An 18,612-nucleotide genomic window follows, 5' to 3' on the forward strand; every position below is an offset into this window, starting at 1 on the left:
AAACATCCTATTCACTGTTTTATCTTCCTGGTAACATTGTACTAATGATATTTGCAACATGTTCATAAAACTCCCCAAGATCTCTCCCTTCCCATTACCTCAACTACATTCCTAGATAATACATATTCCACATCAACCTTCTCTCTGTTGAATTGTACAGCATTGCAATTGTTTTTATTAAATTAAATCTGCGACATCCAGCTTAGTCAAAATATTTTCTTTTTATTGCTGCGATCATAGGGGGTAAGTGCGGCGATAAACATAGAGACCACAGCTTTATCCTGGATGGTGAAGGTCATCACTCCATCTTTATTTAGACATTAGTAATTGGTGAACACTCTGACATTGGAACATTTGATTGTTTCTTGAATGATTTCTAGGTTTTAGGCTCCATTGCTCAATGTTGGAAATTAGTGCTGTGTGTCAATCATTCTTCATGTGTTGAAGAATTCCAGATATAAACTCTAAAATTGCCTTCCCTCATTTTAAGCCATGCTCCCTAATCTCATAAATTTAATATTCTGAATAAACTTCCATTTTATAGCACTATAAGGTCACCTCTCAAATTATCTGATTTGCAGTCTGCAAAGTACAATCTCTTGAGTCTTTCCTCATGACTGAAAACTCCAGTTCTGGGGTCAGTCTTATGGCTCTTTGCATCACAGTCTCTGGTGACCATATGTCTGTCTTTTTTGTTTGGAAGAAGCGGATGTAGTAGTTAAGGTCGGGTCTGACCACAGCACTGTAAAGTTTGATGACCATTTTTTTCTGATTTCTATTCTACTGTTTGGCGATCCAATTGATGAGCCTTACTGACTTTGTTGGTGCTGATCTCAGAAAGCTTGACATAGCCCAAGGCAAAGCAGCCTATTTAATTGTCTCACCATGGAACACCTTCAACATTCACCATCTCGGCAAGTCTCCTGCAAGGGTACCTTATAAACTGCATTCCCTACAACCAAGAAAAAGAGGGACTAGGCATTAAAAAAAGGCAAAAAATTTCAGGTGCTGAAAGGTTGAGATAGAAGTAAGGAAATCCTAGAATTAGTCAACAGGGCAGACAGATTCAACAGGGAGATGAATGAGGTTAACATTTCAGCTCAATAATGATCCTTTAGGAAAGAACTGGGAACCATTGGCAAGGGACCAAGGAGACTCAGTGTGGGAAGTCTGAGGTGGATTTTGCAAAGCAGGTGGGTGGAAATCAGCTTTTCTTTTATAAGAGGTGTGTATAAAAAAGTGGAAAGGAATGGTGGCTGCTGGCTTCAGGGGTTGCCCTTTTGCAGTTTGGGGGCACCAATTGAGCATAGCACCCTCCCCACCTAAGCTGCAAAACCCACACCCAACAGAAGATTTCCAAACCTTCCTCCATCCATTATCCAGGAGTTACAGATCCCTTGGTCCCACGTTGCGGCCTTGCCTGCAGTACCAGCAGTGCCCACTATTGAGCTCATGGCACTGTTGGAGTGTTCGGTCAATCAGATTGTCTGGCTAAGGTTGGGACCTCTTCCTGCTGGTGGTGAGCACAAGTCCCACGATTAGGAAATTTATCCTGCTCACTGCACCGGAAGGCTGCAGTGAATAGAAAAGTCACTTCCAGCTGACTTTTCACTTGGTGAGAGAAGGCAGCAGAGCACTTGCCAAAATCTCCATACGTTTTAGCCTATTAACTCTGCTTTCTGCATAGGTGCCGCCTAACTTTTTGCATTCCCAGAATTAATTGTTTATGCTGCATGGCATCCCTTCCAACTGCATTTCCCCTCCAAGGTTTACATCATTCAGAACTATATCATTATTCCTATCGTGTTGCTGGAACCCTGTTCTTGACCACACAGTGAGCGTATCCACGCCCCCATGGATTTTGGCAATTCAAGAGAGCAGGAGCTTCTGAGGGCAATTTTGCCTGAGCAAAAATGTTGGTCTAGTCAGCAATACCCACATTCCACAAACAAACAAGAGAAAGTCACAGATTCACAGATTGTTACCATGCAGAAGAAGGCCACTCAGCCCATTGTGTCTACACTGCTTCCCCAACGGGAATTATGACTCCTGCCTTCCCCCTATCCTCATACATTCCTTCCATTTAAATAATCATCAATATCTCAATTGACTTTGCCTCCACTGCATTTCAAGTCTTTGCATTCAGACCTGAACTGTGAAAAAGATTCTCCTCATTACATCTACAAATCACTTTAAATCTGAGCCATCTCGTTCTCAATCCTTTTACAAGGGGTGCAGTTTCTCCTTATCTACTCTATCCAAATGTCCCATGAGTTTGAAAACTTCTGTCACATCTTCTCTTGACCTCTCCTCTCCAAGGAGAACGATCCTAACTTGTCCAATGTGTACTCATAAATTAAGTTTCTCACTTTGGAATCATTTTAGTCAAACTCTTCTGCACTCTAATGTGTTCACATTCTTCCAATATTGTAGCACTCAGAACAATGCAGAGTACACCTGCTGAGGTTTAACAGGTACCTTATAGAAGTTCAGCATAAACTTCTTGCTATTAGACTCTAATAACTCTGTTATGAAAGCCCAAGATACGTATGCTTTATTAACTACTCTTTCTACATATCCTGCCACCTTCAATGATCTATGCAAATATGGACAGACCACTCTGCTACTGTGCCTCTTATGTATTGTGCTCCCTACGTTATGCAGTCTGTCAATGTTATTTTCCTGTCAAAATTGATCACCTCAAAGTTCTTGCACTGAGCTTCATTTGTAAGCTATCTGTCCACTCCACCAACATGTCTATGAACTTGTGGACTTTTCCATTCTCCTGCTTAGAGTTTACAACTCTTCCAAATTTCATGTCATCTGCAAACTTTGAAACTGTCCCTTACAAAACAAGATCTAGACCATGAGTATAAAGCAGGAAAAGCAGGGCTCCCACTACTGATGTAAAACAAAGGACTGCAGATGGACATCTGAACCAAAAACACCAACAGAAATTGCTGGTGAAACTCAGCACGTCTGTCACCATCTTTGGTGAGAAAGCAGAGTTACTGTTTCAAGTCCGGTAAACTGATGATAAGTCATTAGACTTGAAATGTTAACTCTGCTTTCTCCCTACAGATGCTGCCAGACTTCTGAGTTTCACCGGCGATTTTGGCTTTTGTTCAAATCCTGAGCCGTGGGTAACTCCACTATGAAACTTCCTACAACTCAAAAAATATCCAGTGACCATTATTCGCCATTTCTTTTCACTCAGCCAATTTTGTATCCATGCTGCTACTATCTCCTTTTTTCCATGAACTATAACTTGCCTCCTAAGTCTCTTGTGTGACATCATTTAAAGTACCTTTGGAAGTTCATGTGCACCACATCAATAGCATTACCCTCATTGACCCTTTCTATTACCTCTTCAAGAACTATCAGCCATGATTTGCCCTCTAGAAATCCACACTGACTATTCCAAATCAACACATATCTTTTTCTGTGTGACTGATTCTATCCTTAATAATCGTTTCTGGACTTTTACCCATCACTGAAGTTAAATTGTATGTCTGTCATGGCTGGGCTTATCCTCACCACATTTTTTTTATGAACAAAGGCATGACATCTGCAATTATCTAACCATTTAGCACTTCCCCTGAGTCTAGGGAAGGCTGAAAGGTTATGGTCAATGACCCTTCAATTTCCAAGCTTGCTTCCTTCAATATTCTTGGCTGTATAATATCCGCTTCCAGACCTTGTCAATTTGAGTATTGATTGCCTACTCAAAACGTTCTCCTTACGAATATTGATCCTTATAGTGACAGAGTTTCCTGCTCTGTCACAATGACTGATGTAGTTCCTACCTGTTTGGTAAAAATAGATGCAAAGTATTCATTTAACACCTCAGTCATACCTCTTATCTACATATGTCCTAAACTTCAAGGCTATGGGCCAAGGGCTGGAAAGTGGGATTAGTGTAGAAGTAATGTAATTTTTGTAGTACAGACTCAATGGGCCAAAGGACCTCTTATGTACTGTAGGATTCTATGACTCTATGTGTAAATCACCTTTTTTGCCCTAATTGACTCAACTCCACCTTTTACTATCAATGTGCCCATAGAAGACTTTGGAATCCCTTGTTATGTTTGGCTGTCAGCCTTTGCTGATCAGTTAGTACATTTGGCTGGATAGCTGCAGTTAGTACATTTGGCTGGACAGCTGGTTTACGATGCTGAGTGATGGCAGCAGCACACATTCAATTCCCCCACCAGTTGAAGCTACCATGAAGGAATTTCCTTCTCAACCTCTCTCCTTGCCTGAGGTGTGATGATTCTCGGGTTAAACCACCATTAGTTGCCTCTCTGTGGCCCAGTAGGTCCATGGTGGCTTTACCTTTTACCATAATCTTCTCATAAACCCCCTTCACTTCTATACCATGCTTTTCACTTGCCCTCTGAACCTCTGTATTCCTCTTGAAGTTTCTGTCTGATAGTTGTCACAAGCTCACTTTTTCTTCTTCATTTTATATTCTATCGCCATTTTTTTTCATCCTCGGAGCTCTGGATTTGTTGTCCTCCCTTTGCTTTTTGAGAGAAGGTGCCTTGACTGTACCAGAGTCATGTCTATTTTGAAGGTAGCCCACTATTCAGCAACTATTTTTCCCATTATAGTTTTATTCCAGTCTCTCTGGCCCAGCTCAATTCTTGCCCCATTGAAGATAACTCTCCCCCAGTTAATTCTTCTTATTCTGGATCGCTGACTGTCCATTTTTATGATCATGCCCGGTCCAAAACTAAACCAGAGCTGGGGCTCTAAATGCCGGAAGCCTATTTAGACTGAACTTGAATTCTTTTTAATTAATGAAAAAGTCTCTCATTTTACTGAGTATCTTGTCGAGAGAGGGTTTATTGTTCATGTGGAAACATAGCAAATGACCAAATTACAACCTACCTGTGTTACACACACAAGGCCAAGGAAATAAAATAACAAACAAACACCAGCTGTCAGATAAAGACGCTTTGACCGGAGGAACTCAGGGAACTGGTCCAGCAGGCTTGTCATTACTGTTCCTATTGAAATAAAAAGGTTGAATGTTCTCAATGATTAATTATTGATCTACACCAGAGAGACAACAGCCAAGAAGACGGGAGGAGTCAATGAGAAGAGATTTCTCTGTCCATGGGTGGAATCTTGGGATATGGAGGCTTGCCAATGTCTCCTGACAGTAACTCACCATCTCAGGGTGGGTGATGGAAGATTGAGATATGGGCTGTGAGCTATGATCCAGTGAGAACTACAATAGACAGTTGGGTCAACAATGTGTCGGAGAGCTTGCCCAGATTCTACTGCAGAAGAGTTTGCAGCATTGACTAGGAAGATTGTGTCTTTGTTGTTTCCAATGCCAGGCAGTTCATCTGGTTTATTTTTACTATCAAAGCAATGAGCCACAGCTGAGTGGCTTTCCAGTTTATTTCAGAGGGGAGTGTTGTTTTATGCTTCACATTTAGTACGTAAGTTTATCCTGTAAGACATGATTTAAACCTGCATAATTATGTGACCTAAGAGTAAAAAGGTCTCAGAATACATCTTGACTGGAGCCACCTGAAGCATGACACACTGACAAACTGCACGGCATGTTGTAATTGAGTAGTTTCGTACTAACCAAGAAGTATATGTGAATATAATGTTTGCATATAACAGTGACCTGCAATAAATATTCTGTTGGATTCTTTAATAACAAAGCATTGAAGCAAAATGCACATCAAGGATTTCAGGGTCTAGCATATGACTATGGTTCTGAGGTTTTTTTTTTAAGTAGTCCTCATCTACACAATCTCCTTGTGTAAAAGGCATCAGGTGCCAGATGGGTTTTTCTGACACAATGAAAGCTCTACAGTCAAAATTACTGACAGCAGTGCTGTTTAATCCAGAATTATTTGATTGAACTCAAATTCCTCAGACAGAGCTGAAACACAACCAGAAACTGTTGGAAACGCTCAGCGGATCTGGCAGCATCTGTGGAGAGAAAGCAGAAATAACATTTCAGATCCAGTGACCCCGCTTCAGGACACTATTTTCTGTTTCCTCTCCATAGATGCTGTCAGGCCTGCTGAAGTTTTCCTGCAATTTCTGTTTGTGTTTCTGATTTCAAAATCTGCAGTTCTTTTTTGACAGAGGTGAGGTTTGCTCTCTCATGTCTCCAGGCCATTGATCCAGGCTTCCAGATTAGTCCAGTAACTGAATCAAATCATGACTGTTGCTCAATGCACTTTAACAGATCCTGTTCCTGATAAGGAGGGTTTGGACGGACATCAAAAATTATATATATTATACTCAGACACCTAGAACGTGGCAGCAGAAACTGGCCAGAAGCAGAAATACAAGTTGTATTATATAACAAGGAAAGGAAATAAATGCTCAACAGGGAGATTGAACATGAAGGCAGATAGAAAAATAATTAAACATGAATTCCATTCCAAATCTTCCAGATGTTAGGTAATATTGACCTGAGTATTTCTTTGCAACTTGGAACACATTTCAGTCAATCAGGCTGAGGTTCCATTAAGGGATTGTGGAGAATATGACTATAGGGTAACATTATTTTCTCGTGCAATAAAATCACCAACAGTAATTCCCAACCCTAGATTCCAAACATAATTTAGGTAAGTTCCTTTTATGAAAAAAAAGTGTAAGAAGATTGGTTAAATTAAGTAACATTGTTGTTAAGCTTAAAAGATGTCATTCTTACCAAAACTTGCAAACAGTGTGTCAAGCCCGAGAGTGATCAGCATGAAGAAAAATAAAATGGACCATAAAGTTGCCCACGGCAACTGTACAAGGGCCTCTGGGTAGGCAATAAAGGCTAAAGCCAAACCTAAACAATGGATACAAGACAAATGACAGTATTAATCCTGCTTACAATTGACATACACCGCTACTTTTAATTCCTTACAGTCATTAATGTTTAGCCAAATTCAAAATGTCTTGGCTGGAAGATTCCAGTTACTTCTGGAACACACCATATGGCGCACCCTGAACATAAGGATACACGTTTGGGAATGAGATGAATAATTCAGAATGGTGAAATTGTGACGTGGTAATTGTGAGTTGCATATGTAGAAGGCTTATAATTTCATTTCTCAAACTACGTTAACTGGTTCTACACACTTGCTGAATAAGTGCTACTTTCATAATGAATCAATAATTTTAAAGAAAACAAACAGGAGGCTGGAAGAACACAGCAAGCCAGGCTGCATCTGGAGGAAAGGAGCAGTCAACATTTTGGGTATTACCCTTCTTCAGGACTCGAGTACCCTAAACGTTGACTGCTCCTTTCCTCCAGATGCTGCCTGGCTTGCTGTGTCCACCTTGGATTCCAGCTTCTGCAGTTTGTCTCTAATAATTTTATAGAAACCTGGTTGATGGATCTAAGTCTAAACCCAATCTAGTTAAGTTATATCATTGCTCATGTTGGTTACTGGGTAAAACATTTAAATTAATGCTGTTATCAGCGGAGTAGTAGATGAGAGGGAGACAATGCACTCCTCCAGCTTCAGTGTTATTAGAGGGCAGTGGTGAGTTTTTAGCAAGGAGTTTGGAGCAGCTGGAATGTCCAGGCCTTCTCTTGCTGGCCTACTGCTGGGACACTTGTTACCAATGGGAACATGGTGGAGCAAGCCACTGGCTTAATGTGTCAAATAAAGTTCAATGGAGGACATCTCCAAATCACTAGAAGTTTGCTGCATCTGTCAAAACTTGCTTCCAGGACTTCAGATGCACCTTGGGAGAAGGACCAGGAGGAGGAAGAAGGTCGGTGGTTGGTATGGTCGTCCCCAAACAGATACGCAGGTTGTCCTGTAATCTATTCACCACTGAAATAATTACTGCACCATTCCCAAGTTATCAAATCCAGAAATAGAAGCCACCAATAAACAAACTCATTCCATGAGAACTTTATCATGCACTGATTCCAATAATACAGAAGAAGTTGATATTTCCTTTACTGAATTCTCTTAGCACCTCTCTTGTGTTTGCCTTTGGCCTGTTACCATCCTTCTCAATCATTCATCTGTTGCTTTCTCAATCCTTTAATCCCATTGACTCAATGCAAAATATACGCAGTCCCAGGTGCCCTATTGTCCCCCATACATGTCTAACAAATGAGACACTTCATGATGTGCCATTCTCCAGCAGTACAGTATGTTTAACCCTGCGTTTACCTGACTGTGCAACCTCTGAAACAGGCTTGTTTTGCACATGAGCCATGTGTCCAAGAGTGGAGAAGATGACAAATCCCGCAAACACACTTGTAGCGCAATTAACAACACAGACAACGATGGTATCTTGATAACAGTTGTTGTGGAATTTGTTGTAGGATGACAATGTGATTAAACTGCCCCAACCCACTGAGACCGAGTAGAAAATTTGTGTTGCAGCATCTTTCCACACCTGGTAAATAGAAGACAGAATTCATCATCACAGGGAGATTTCACTTGAACTCATTCAACTGAAAAACTACATTGACCACAAAGAGTGAATTAGTCCAGCAGCTTACTAGTGATCTGACTGAATTACCTCGCTCTGATCAACACTATTTCCACTAAATAGTGGGGCCATCATTCGATCTCCCTTCGACTCCTTGCTGCCAACTTCCCTCCAGGAGATTTGATGTTTTCCACAGTTAGTCATGTTTGTTGGAGAGTGACTTTGTTTGTTTCCTTGTCACCCAGTGACCTCCATTTTCTTCATGAAAACAGCAAAGGAAAGATTTTCCCCCCCAAAACTAAGACTCATATCAAACAGAAATAAGACGCCACTAGATTAAATATCAGATCTTCCATAAAGACATTACTATTTTTCTGCACTGCTCTCTGTAAGGCGAATGTAAACTGCACACGCTGGGGTTAATCTGGATCATATAAATGATTTAAATCTGAATTAAAATAGGAATGAATGTCAAACTGGGTGCTCATTTGTAATCAACCAATTAAAACTTATACGGTGAGGCAAAAGGTGCTCCCTGCTATTTCTGTATAAATCCCACAACAATTTCAGGTTGCACTCAGAAATTCAGAGAAATACCTGGTGTGCACCACTCTGCTGTTTGAAAACTGGCATCCCCTGATATTTACAAATACTGTTCAGCATGAAATTTCTGTACATGCACTGTACCTTCGAATTAAGCTCAAAAAAAGAAACTGGTTATTGCAAATCTCAGTCGCCATTTGATAAAATGTTGATATTACTGATAGTTAATCTTCCTTGGCATTGTAAATTACTTATTACATGTGTGGAGTCACATTACTATTGTTGCTGTGGAAGGACGGTTGGGGAGGGTGGAGGGGAAGATTAAATGAAAGACAAGGATCTTAGATCTCAGCAGCTTCGCCCAGCCCTCCCTCCTACAAGAAGAAGTAGAATCCTTCAAACAGGTATTGAACAGGTGAAACTGCCTTCCTGGAAGCCCGAAATGAATCCACCAGGATTTTGTTTTAGGCTTCCCTCATGATGTTTCCCCTGGTCCCTATACGTAGGTGCTGAACCAGGGAAGAGACCCTTCAATGGGCATTCATTGGCCACTTAAACACCGTAACTGGTGGCAGAGAATCAAAATCCATCCATGAACCTTCCTGCCACCACAATAGTCTGACGAGAGGCAAGAAGCTCCTGACAGATACTTTCCCACCCAATTCCATGGGCCGCTGCTACCAAAATTGTCATTTGGAAGAGCATAAAATTCTGCATTTTATTCCTGAACTACACTGTGTTCATCCACTGAGAGTTAGATTTCCTTCACTGTCTCAGTTTATGTGCTGTAAATTTTGCAATCCTACAAATTACTTGCTTAAGCAGATGCTGAGTTGCCTTCTGTCTACAGTCAGATCCCAGGTACAGATGATATTGTGACAATTCTATCTTCCACTGCTAGATAAACATGAAATATCATTGTGTTACAACAGGGAATGGCCAAAGCCCTCTGATAATTAAACTAAAACACAAGCTCCAATCTGTTATGACAGGAGTAGGGGTTCCCCTCTAATAATTACTCCCAAAACACCCAGAGAAACTCATCTTTCCCCTCGTAATCTATTAAAAGAGTGGTTAAAAGAAAATTCCTGATCTCCATTTTGCAAGTCACAAGAAACAATTTATTTGTTTAACCCAACAATGAACAAATTAACAAAACTACGAACAAACCAACAATCCCCTCCTAGACTACTAACAACTCCCTAATTGGAATGCTGTTTAAATAAAGACAAGTCCCACTAATATACCCAATTAATAAGAAGCAATAAACTAAAGCTTAATCTTTCCAAGTTCACACATACTGTCTTCTGGGATTTTCTGTCATCTCCGCTGTCTTCACAAATGCCTTTCTTCCGTTACTTCTGCTTTCAGGGAAATTTTATGTCTATAATTTCTTCAATGAGGACTTTGAGCTAAAATACCATGGTACCTTCAATTAATTCGATGGGCTTTCTCCAAGAGCTGAATGTGCTAACTCAGGTAGGTGGCAGTTGGATTTGTCTGATTTTCCAAATGCCCTCGTCTTATATACCCGTAATGACATAATCAAATTCTTATAATATTATTGGTTTCAGGTTGTCAACACCATCAGATTTAAATTCAATTGGCTTTCTGTTTCTAGGTGCTTCATTCAACTCAATTGGCCAAATTCAAATTCATTGTCACAACATCAAAACAAGACTGATGTTTTGCCTGCCACCTGTAAGGCATTTTTGGTACACTTGTTTCGCTTTTTGAGGCTCTCTGTACTGGCAACGTCAGCTGCTGCTCACAGACATACAAATTTAAAAGAGAATTCTAAGTACAAAGCACTAATCTCTTAAAGGAACTACAATTATAGCTTCCTGCCTTCCACATCACAATTAATCCACCCAACTTTGTAACAATTGACATTAAACAAGTCAGGAGATGTCAAGGGCAACTAGGGATGGGCAACAAATGCTGGCCAGCTAGCGTCACCCGCATCCCACAAATGTATATTAAACAAATATTGATGACATAGTTTCATAAGTGATTTTAACTGAAAGAAAGAGGCACTGAGAATAAACAATCCTTGTATCCCACTGCCGATTTCATCCAATTGTTTCCAATCTCATCGTCCTAGCCCTTGGCATCATTTCCCTCCTGTTCATACCAAGATGACTACAACCATAAACTAACTCATTAGAATTCATCACAAAGTCTCAGTTAACTTATCGGAACATCTGCAAACGATTTTCCCGCATTCAAACAAGAGGTCGAAAGTAACATTCAAATTTTAAATTTTAACATCTCAAGCAGATAAAAACAAGGAACAATTAAATGAATAAAAGACTTCTGATATTCAACCAATTCTGTTGTTGAACTCACCTCAGCGTCAGCCAGTTTGGAGAAGTCTGACTGGCTTCCGATGTAGAAGTCAATTCCTTCAGAGGCTCCCTCCAGGGTAACCCCTCGGATCAGGAGTATGGTCAGAACCACATATGGGATCATTACAGTGGAATGAACAGCCTGAGAATGGAGAGTAAATTCTTAGAGTTTCCTGTATTGCCGGTACAACATTTACTTTAATGGATGCAACTGATTGTAAACTAATAGGAATATAATCAGAGAGCTACATGTTGAAAATTCTACAATATTAATTTTAGTTTTATAATTAATCACATTCAGGGAAATGACAGATTTATTCAGGAGAATTGATGAGACCATCATGAATATATTCAACATTTTGCATTTCAGGTTTCTTTATTATTCTAATAGTCCAGAAAAATAGCAAATAAAACCCTGACCCTAATCTGCAAAACCATTTCCCCCAGTCCTGCCCAGCCTTCCAGAGCAATTAGAAATTCCCCAGAGTCCCTGTATCAGTCACTGAAACCCTCAGAATGAGGGACACATTTCAGGGGTTTAGGGAAATTGCTGGGGCTAAAATTTGGTTAGGTTCAATTTTCAGATGTAGGTATTCCAATTTGTGTCTGTTCTTATTAAGATAAGCAGTTTTTCAAACTTATTTCAGCTTCTTCATTTCACTGGTTGTTGTGTCATTCACAGCAGGACCCACAGTTCTTGGCTGAACACTTGACAGGTAATTGAGCAGCATGAGCACATATCTGCTCCTCTTAAAGGCAGTCTCCCCTCAAAGGGGAGCTATACTCTGTGGAAACTACTGATGACTACTGAACAAGAAATCACTTCCTGTTTTCTATCTCTTGCAGGACAAGATCACGTACACAGTAGAAGGCATCGGAGGAGAACCAGAGTGAAAATATACTGCTTCTCACCATCTTGTCATTGCTGCCTCCAAATTCGTTGCAGCCTGTGTGTGACTAGGGAACATAGTCTTTTATCTGCCCAGTGTCACTGCTTGTCCAAATCAGCAACTCACCATGACACCTCTGAAAACATTCCTCTGCATTTAAACCTTAAACAACGCAATAGCAGATGTTGTTCTACATCATATTACCTGCAAGTTGGGTGCCTGATCATTCAAATAACTTTCACATGGACTGCTTCCTGCAAATGTACACCAGTTCTTTTGCTGAGTCACGACTGAATGCATTAAGTGAACCTGTGGTCTTCTAAGTTTGCAATTCATGCATGAAATAAGCTTGTAAGCTGTTTAACATCATGATCTGAGCAGTTGTAAATGTGAGACTGTGTATGGAACTTCCCTCCATGAGGGGCTAGGCCTGATGTGGCTCAAGAGGTTGCATCCCCACTCAGGGTCTCAAACCGTCAGTTTTAGTTCTGGAGACACTCCTGTTCTTTCCCCCAGGAGAAAGATCTTCAGATATCCCTCAGGCCTGATGTGTTGATGAATTATGGATCTCCCCACCGCCATTCCAAAAGAGACACTGTTAACATCCTGGGAGATAAATCATGCACTTCACAAACGATCAATAAGTTCTAGTTTTAATCTTACAGAAATCTGTACTTTGTCACCAGTTTTAATTCTCTTCATTGCCAATCATTTACCTTTCCTGAAGATTTGATTCCTTTCAAAACTGCTGCCCCAACCATCAGCCAGACTAGAAGTAGACAGAGAGCTAAATACCAGACTATCTCCCCAGTCTCATCCAATGAACTTGTACGGTGCAAAACTGCTTTGCTGAATAATAAAAAAAGAAATGTTAATAAGGGTACTGTTTATTACACAGAGATACTATGTATTCAATGTATCTGAGTATTTAGTGCAATGTACAAGGATTTTAAAAATATTAAGTTGGAACAGAATAAGTCCTACTTTTAAATAAGAGAACGGTTACTGAATTTTGGTATCCTTTATGATTTTTCTCTCTACTTCTATTAACATTTGTACAAAGATAAATGCTTTTTAAAAAAAAAATAGTGTGGGTACGTTTGCTGTATTTGAATCTGCAACTGCATGTAAAAAAGTCCTGGCATGCCTTAATGGTCTCTGCCCTGTGCTCAAAATTGTATTTGAAATGGAATAGTCAAATTAACCCTCTTTGTTTGAGTTCTAGTTGGGAAATCAGTCAGAGGTGTAATCCTGGGTGTTCAAATAATTACACTTACATTAAGTTTAGGATAAAGCTACAATTATGACTTTTCAGCATAGCACACTTGCATGCACTGGAAATTATGTATACTAATACATAGGGATCTTCTTTGTAGACAGAAAGAATATTTACAAGGCTCTGCCCCAATTCAAATGAACAAAATAGGCGATAGCCATTAACTCGGGCATTGCCCTGACCAATCTATCAACCTCCTGGTTTAAATTTAAACAAAATCTTCCCGGTAAATGTCAATCAGCTCCAATGGGCACATTCCTCATGGCAATAACTCAACCAATCAGAGTTCACATGCCAACCAATCAGAACTCTCTTCACATACAGCATACCAGTTATTTTCCACTAAAATGAAACAAATGCAGGAAATCTGAAACAGAAACAGAAATTGTTGGAGAAACTCAGCAAGTCTGGCAGCATCTATGGGGAGAAAGCAGAGTCAACGATTCAGGTCCAATTCTGAAGGAGGGTTGCTGAACCCAAAATGTTAACTCTGCTTTCTCTCCGCAGATGCTGCCAGACCTGCTGAGTTTCTCCAGTAATTTCTGTTTTTGTTTCTGTTATTTTCCGTTCACTTTAACATTTCTTGCAAATCTTCTGAATGAATGGAAGACAGGAAGTTTTGACATAACGTGTCCTTTGTCAACAATATTCAAATTCTGTCGTACTAAACAACTGTACTTACTCCCAGTATTGTTCACCCGGACCCTGGTGAGGAAAAGAGATTTCTGATCCATTTGGACAAGTTTCATTGTACATCTGCAGCCATGTTGTATTAACAATTTCAAAATATCCATCGTCCAGAGTAAAGTTGCAGAATGGATCTGGGAAAAGTTGAAAGCGTTTTAGAATTTTACAGTTCCTTGTTGAACAATGTTGTCATTTCTGGTGGTACAATCAGGGTCACTGGGTAGATTTAACCTAATCCAACCCCATTCATTATATGAAGTGGAATCAGAGGCATGGATTGAGGCAGGAAACTGTGAAATGGAGAGCCTATCTTCTTCCCAGTGTCCGCTCGTTGAACCCATGGTGGGATTGCTTGAGGACTGCCTTTCCTTCCAGAGGCAAACTGACTCCCTTAAGTGATGTCTTAAATGGATATGCTGGCTGCAATTGGCCTTCTCAAGTGTTGGGAGGGAGGAGGGCAGTGGCACAACATGTGGGTTCACTCTGCCTGGCCTGCTGTTTGCCAGGAGGGTGGATTTTCAACTCACCATGTCCAATAGAGGTATCCAATGACATCAAAGAAAATTGAACTTTTCAATTACTGGCTTCCATAAACCGTTTGGTACTAATGGTAGGTGCAATCATCATAGATCATAGAAGATCATAGAATCCCTACAGTGTGGAAAAAGGCCCTTCGACCCAACAAGTCCACACCGACCCCCAGAGCATCCCACCCAGACCCACCTCCCTATAACCCACCTAATCTACACATCCCTGAACACTATGGGCAATTTAGCATGGCCAATCCACCTAGCCTGCACATCTTTGGACTGTGGGAGGAAACCAGAGCACCCAGAGAAAACCCACACAGACACGGGGAGAATGTACAAACTCCACACAGACAGTTGTCCGAGGGTGGAATCAAACCTGGGTCCCTGGTGGTGTGAGGCAGGCAGTGCTAACCACAGTGCCACCATGCTGCCCCTAAGTGGCCCAAAAGCTCCCTTAACATACAAATAGGTACACGAATAGTAAATGCTCCCACTCCATGAAGGTACATCCTGTGACACTCGATAGCACATCCTGCGTGTGAAAGAACATCACACAGGGACCTAGCCACAATGTTTTTGTTGATCACCATTTTGTAACAGCACACAGAATCATCAAATTATTATAGCACAGAATGAGACTACTCAAACTGTTGTGTCTGCACCAGAACTCCAAATGAGAATTTCACCTAGTTCCTCCACCCTGTAACTCTGAACCCCCATCCTTTTCAAATAATAATCCAGCTCCTTTTTGAATGTCTTGATTAAAAGAAACCTCCACCACACTCTCAGGCAATGAAAACCCAATCCTAACCTTTCGCTGTTTCCCCTCAAGCCACCATTGGTTATGAATGACTTTAAATTGGTCCCTCATACTATCCAGACTGTACATCCTAGGTACAGTTACTGAAACTCCCTCCTTGTATTCCACACCGGACTCCCCCAGTTCACACTAATGACAGCGGCAATGAGGGCTATTAAGAGAAGTACCTCATACACTATGTGTGGAGCTGCCAAAAACAAAGTCAGCATTGTGGAGCACAAACAGATGAGAGAAATGAGCAAAGAACTTTCTGCATAGGTGCTAACTGTGCCCCTTCAGATCTGATTGGTCTGTGCTAACCATAGGCCCACTCAGGAAGGATCAGCCAATCACTGAGCTCTAAGATCTCCCACCCCCTCAGGGGCAATACCACAGCCTCCCTACTTTGTCTGATCTCGATCTCAGGTCTCAGATTCCTGACCCCAATTCCTCACACAAGACGTCAGCTATTATATTGACACATTTCTGAGGGTTTTTTTTCGAAAACATCGGACTCTATTTTCATGTCCACATCTTATGCACAAATTCTAAGTCCTGACATTTTCAACATATATATCCATGATTACCTTTATCACGCATTGCAGTGGTTCAAAAAGGTAGTTCACCACCATATTATCAAGGGCATTTGGGATAAACAATGAATGTTGGCATAGACAATGGCAGCCACATCCCCTGATCAATTTGTTCACACTTGTTATGACACACCTCTGGGGTGAGTGGAAATGAACCTTCTGGGTCAGAGGTCAGGACGTTACCACTGTAATACAAGGCCCTCGAAAGCCTTGTGATAAACTACCATTAATGGATCAGAAAATGAATATCAATCCTGATAAGTAATTAATTCTGATTCCATAACTCCAATAAGATCACTTCCCAGGCTTCAAACTTGTAAAGTGTGCTTTATAATAAAGAAAGATTGAGAATAACTTCCTGGACCCATGCAGAGAGACACAGATGGGAACGTGAGTCCAAAATGCAGATATATGGGAATGAACAGGTATCGTGAGTAAAATCTGAAAGATAATTAACTGTTTTCGAGGATTCAGACCTTCTCTTGAGAGGTAAAATGGCAGAAAGAATATGTACAGGGTTTTCTGACTAGAACAGCACCTCCCATTGTATTGTATAAGGACAAACACTGTTGTCCTTCACTCACACCTGAAGCAAGTCGTAGGCCATTGGTACTTAAAATTAACACCAGCTGCAGGTCACACATTGGTAACCCAGAGAGAGATGACTCAAAAAATTTTTGAAGTAAAATAAGATCATAAGACTACAAGATATAGGAAGAGAAATATGCCATTTGGTCCATCAAGCCTGCTCTGCTATTCAATTGTGGCTGATATGTTTCTCAACACCATTCTTCTGCCTTCTCCCCATAACCTATGATCCCCTTGTTAATCAAGAACCTATCTTTCTGTCTTAAATATATTCAATGAGTTGGCCTCCACAACCATCTGCAGAAATGAGTTTCACAGCCTGTGGCTGAAGAAATCATTCCTCATCACAGCTCTAAAGCATCATCCCTTCACTCTGAGGCTGTGCCCTCAGATCCTAGTCTCTCCTACTAGGGGAAACATCTTCTCCATGTCCACCCTATCTAGGCCTCTCAGTATTCTGTAAGTTTCGATAAGATCCCTCTCATCCTTCTGAACCCCATCAAGTACAGACCCAGAGTCCTCAACCGCTCCTCCTATTACAAACCATTCATCCCCATGATCATTCTTGTAAGCCTCCTCCTTCTCCAAAGCCAGCACATCTTTCCTTAGATACTGGGCCCAAAACTGCTTGCAATATGCCAAATGCTATCTGAACAGAGCCTTTACAGTCACAACTGTATATTCCTGCTCTTGCGTTTTAAGTCTTTCAAAATAAATTCTAAAAATATATTTGCCTTCCCAGCAGCCAACTGAACCTGCACATTCGCCTCAAGAGAATCCTAAACGATCACTCTTAAATTCCTTTGTGCTTCAGATTTCCGAAGCCTTTCACCATTTAGAAAATAATCTTCGCTCTATTCTTCCAACCAAAGTGCATAACCTCACACTTGCCACATTCTGTTCCATCTGCCACTTCTTAGTCTACTCTCTTAGTCTGTCCAAGTCCTTCTGCATCCTCTCTGCCTCTCCAAACACTATCTGTCCCACCATCTTTCTTTGTGTATCACATACATTGTTCTGAAACTTGCTGCCATTCTCACTCCCATTTGCAAAACCAATGATGTTTGAAATCTGTGTCCTGGCCCTGACCTTCAAACTTTCTTTCGGGTCCAAAATCCAACATCCAATCCAAATTCTGTGGGTCAAAGGGTGAATGTAAATCATTTGTTGGTGTTACTGATGATATTGAGTGAGAATTTTGACATAGATGAGCCTGAGTTGGAGACAAACTGAAAAACTGAACTCTGTACCAGACAGTGATAATGTAGGTTGCAGACATGCTCACCGAGCCAGTGGATTTGGTTGCAAATGTTTTGTCACTCTGCTAGGGCACGGCTACACATGGACAATGAGGGACACAAATTCGTCCGGGACAACACATCCATAATCGCACAAGCCAAACAGAGACACACAAGGGGATTCCTGGAGACCTGGTATTCTAATTGGAACTCCATTAATAAAGACATTGAGTTAGAATCTGTGTACAAACCACTGGGAAACAGAATCGGAAATAATACCAACCACCCCAGCAAACTGAGGCATATGAATAACAAGCGGGACAGAACACCGACGCTTCACCGGAGGCATGCTGACGATGTTACCTAGCAGGGTGATGAAACATTTGCAACCAAACCCACCAGCTCGGCGAGCATGTCTACAGCCTCATCCACAATCTGAGCTACAAATCTTCTCCAAAATCTTAAAGTGATAATGTAGGTAGTGATAATAAAAGGCTAGAACTATCTTAGCATCCCTATATCCATAGTCCAGGTAGAGTACAGCTGCTAAGGATGACCAACAGGGGCAATACTAAAAGAATGATGAATTAGTTTCTTTGAAGCATCTTTCTTGTCTATAAACAATTGTTATTGACAATCCTTCACTTCAGTGACTCAGTGACATGATCCTTGCAGCTGTGTTGTACAACCATA

At 40.9% G+C, this 18,612-nt stretch overlaps 1 protein-coding gene across 1 annotated transcript in view; it reads right to left on the bottom strand.

Annotated features, from left to right (window-relative positions):
* LOC125484821 (sodium- and chloride-dependent neutral and basic amino acid transporter B(0+)-like) overlaps positions 1–18,612 on the bottom strand; it is a 58,503-nt gene that overhangs the window by 12,479 nt on the left and 27,412 nt on the right. The window contains exons 5-10 of the mRNA XM_048605136.1: positions 14,167–14,305; positions 12,925–13,057; positions 11,320–11,460; positions 8,163–8,391; positions 6,692–6,817; positions 4,894–5,012 (exon numbers count right to left, since the gene is read on the bottom strand). Coding sequence (XP_048461093.1) covers positions 4,894–5,012; positions 6,692–6,817; positions 8,163–8,391; positions 11,320–11,460; positions 12,925–13,057; positions 14,167–14,305 — 887 coding nt within the window. The remainder of the gene's footprint in view (positions 1–4,893; positions 5,013–6,691; positions 6,818–8,162; positions 8,392–11,319; positions 11,461–12,924; positions 13,058–14,166; positions 14,306–18,612) is intronic.

This window comes from Rhincodon typus, chromosome 14 (assembly GCF_021869965.1).
Source record: "Rhincodon typus isolate 14 chromosome 14, sRhiTyp1.1, whole genome shotgun sequence".
NCBI classification, from domain to species: Eukaryota; Metazoa; Chordata; class Chondrichthyes; order Orectolobiformes; family Rhincodontidae; genus Rhincodon; species Rhincodon typus.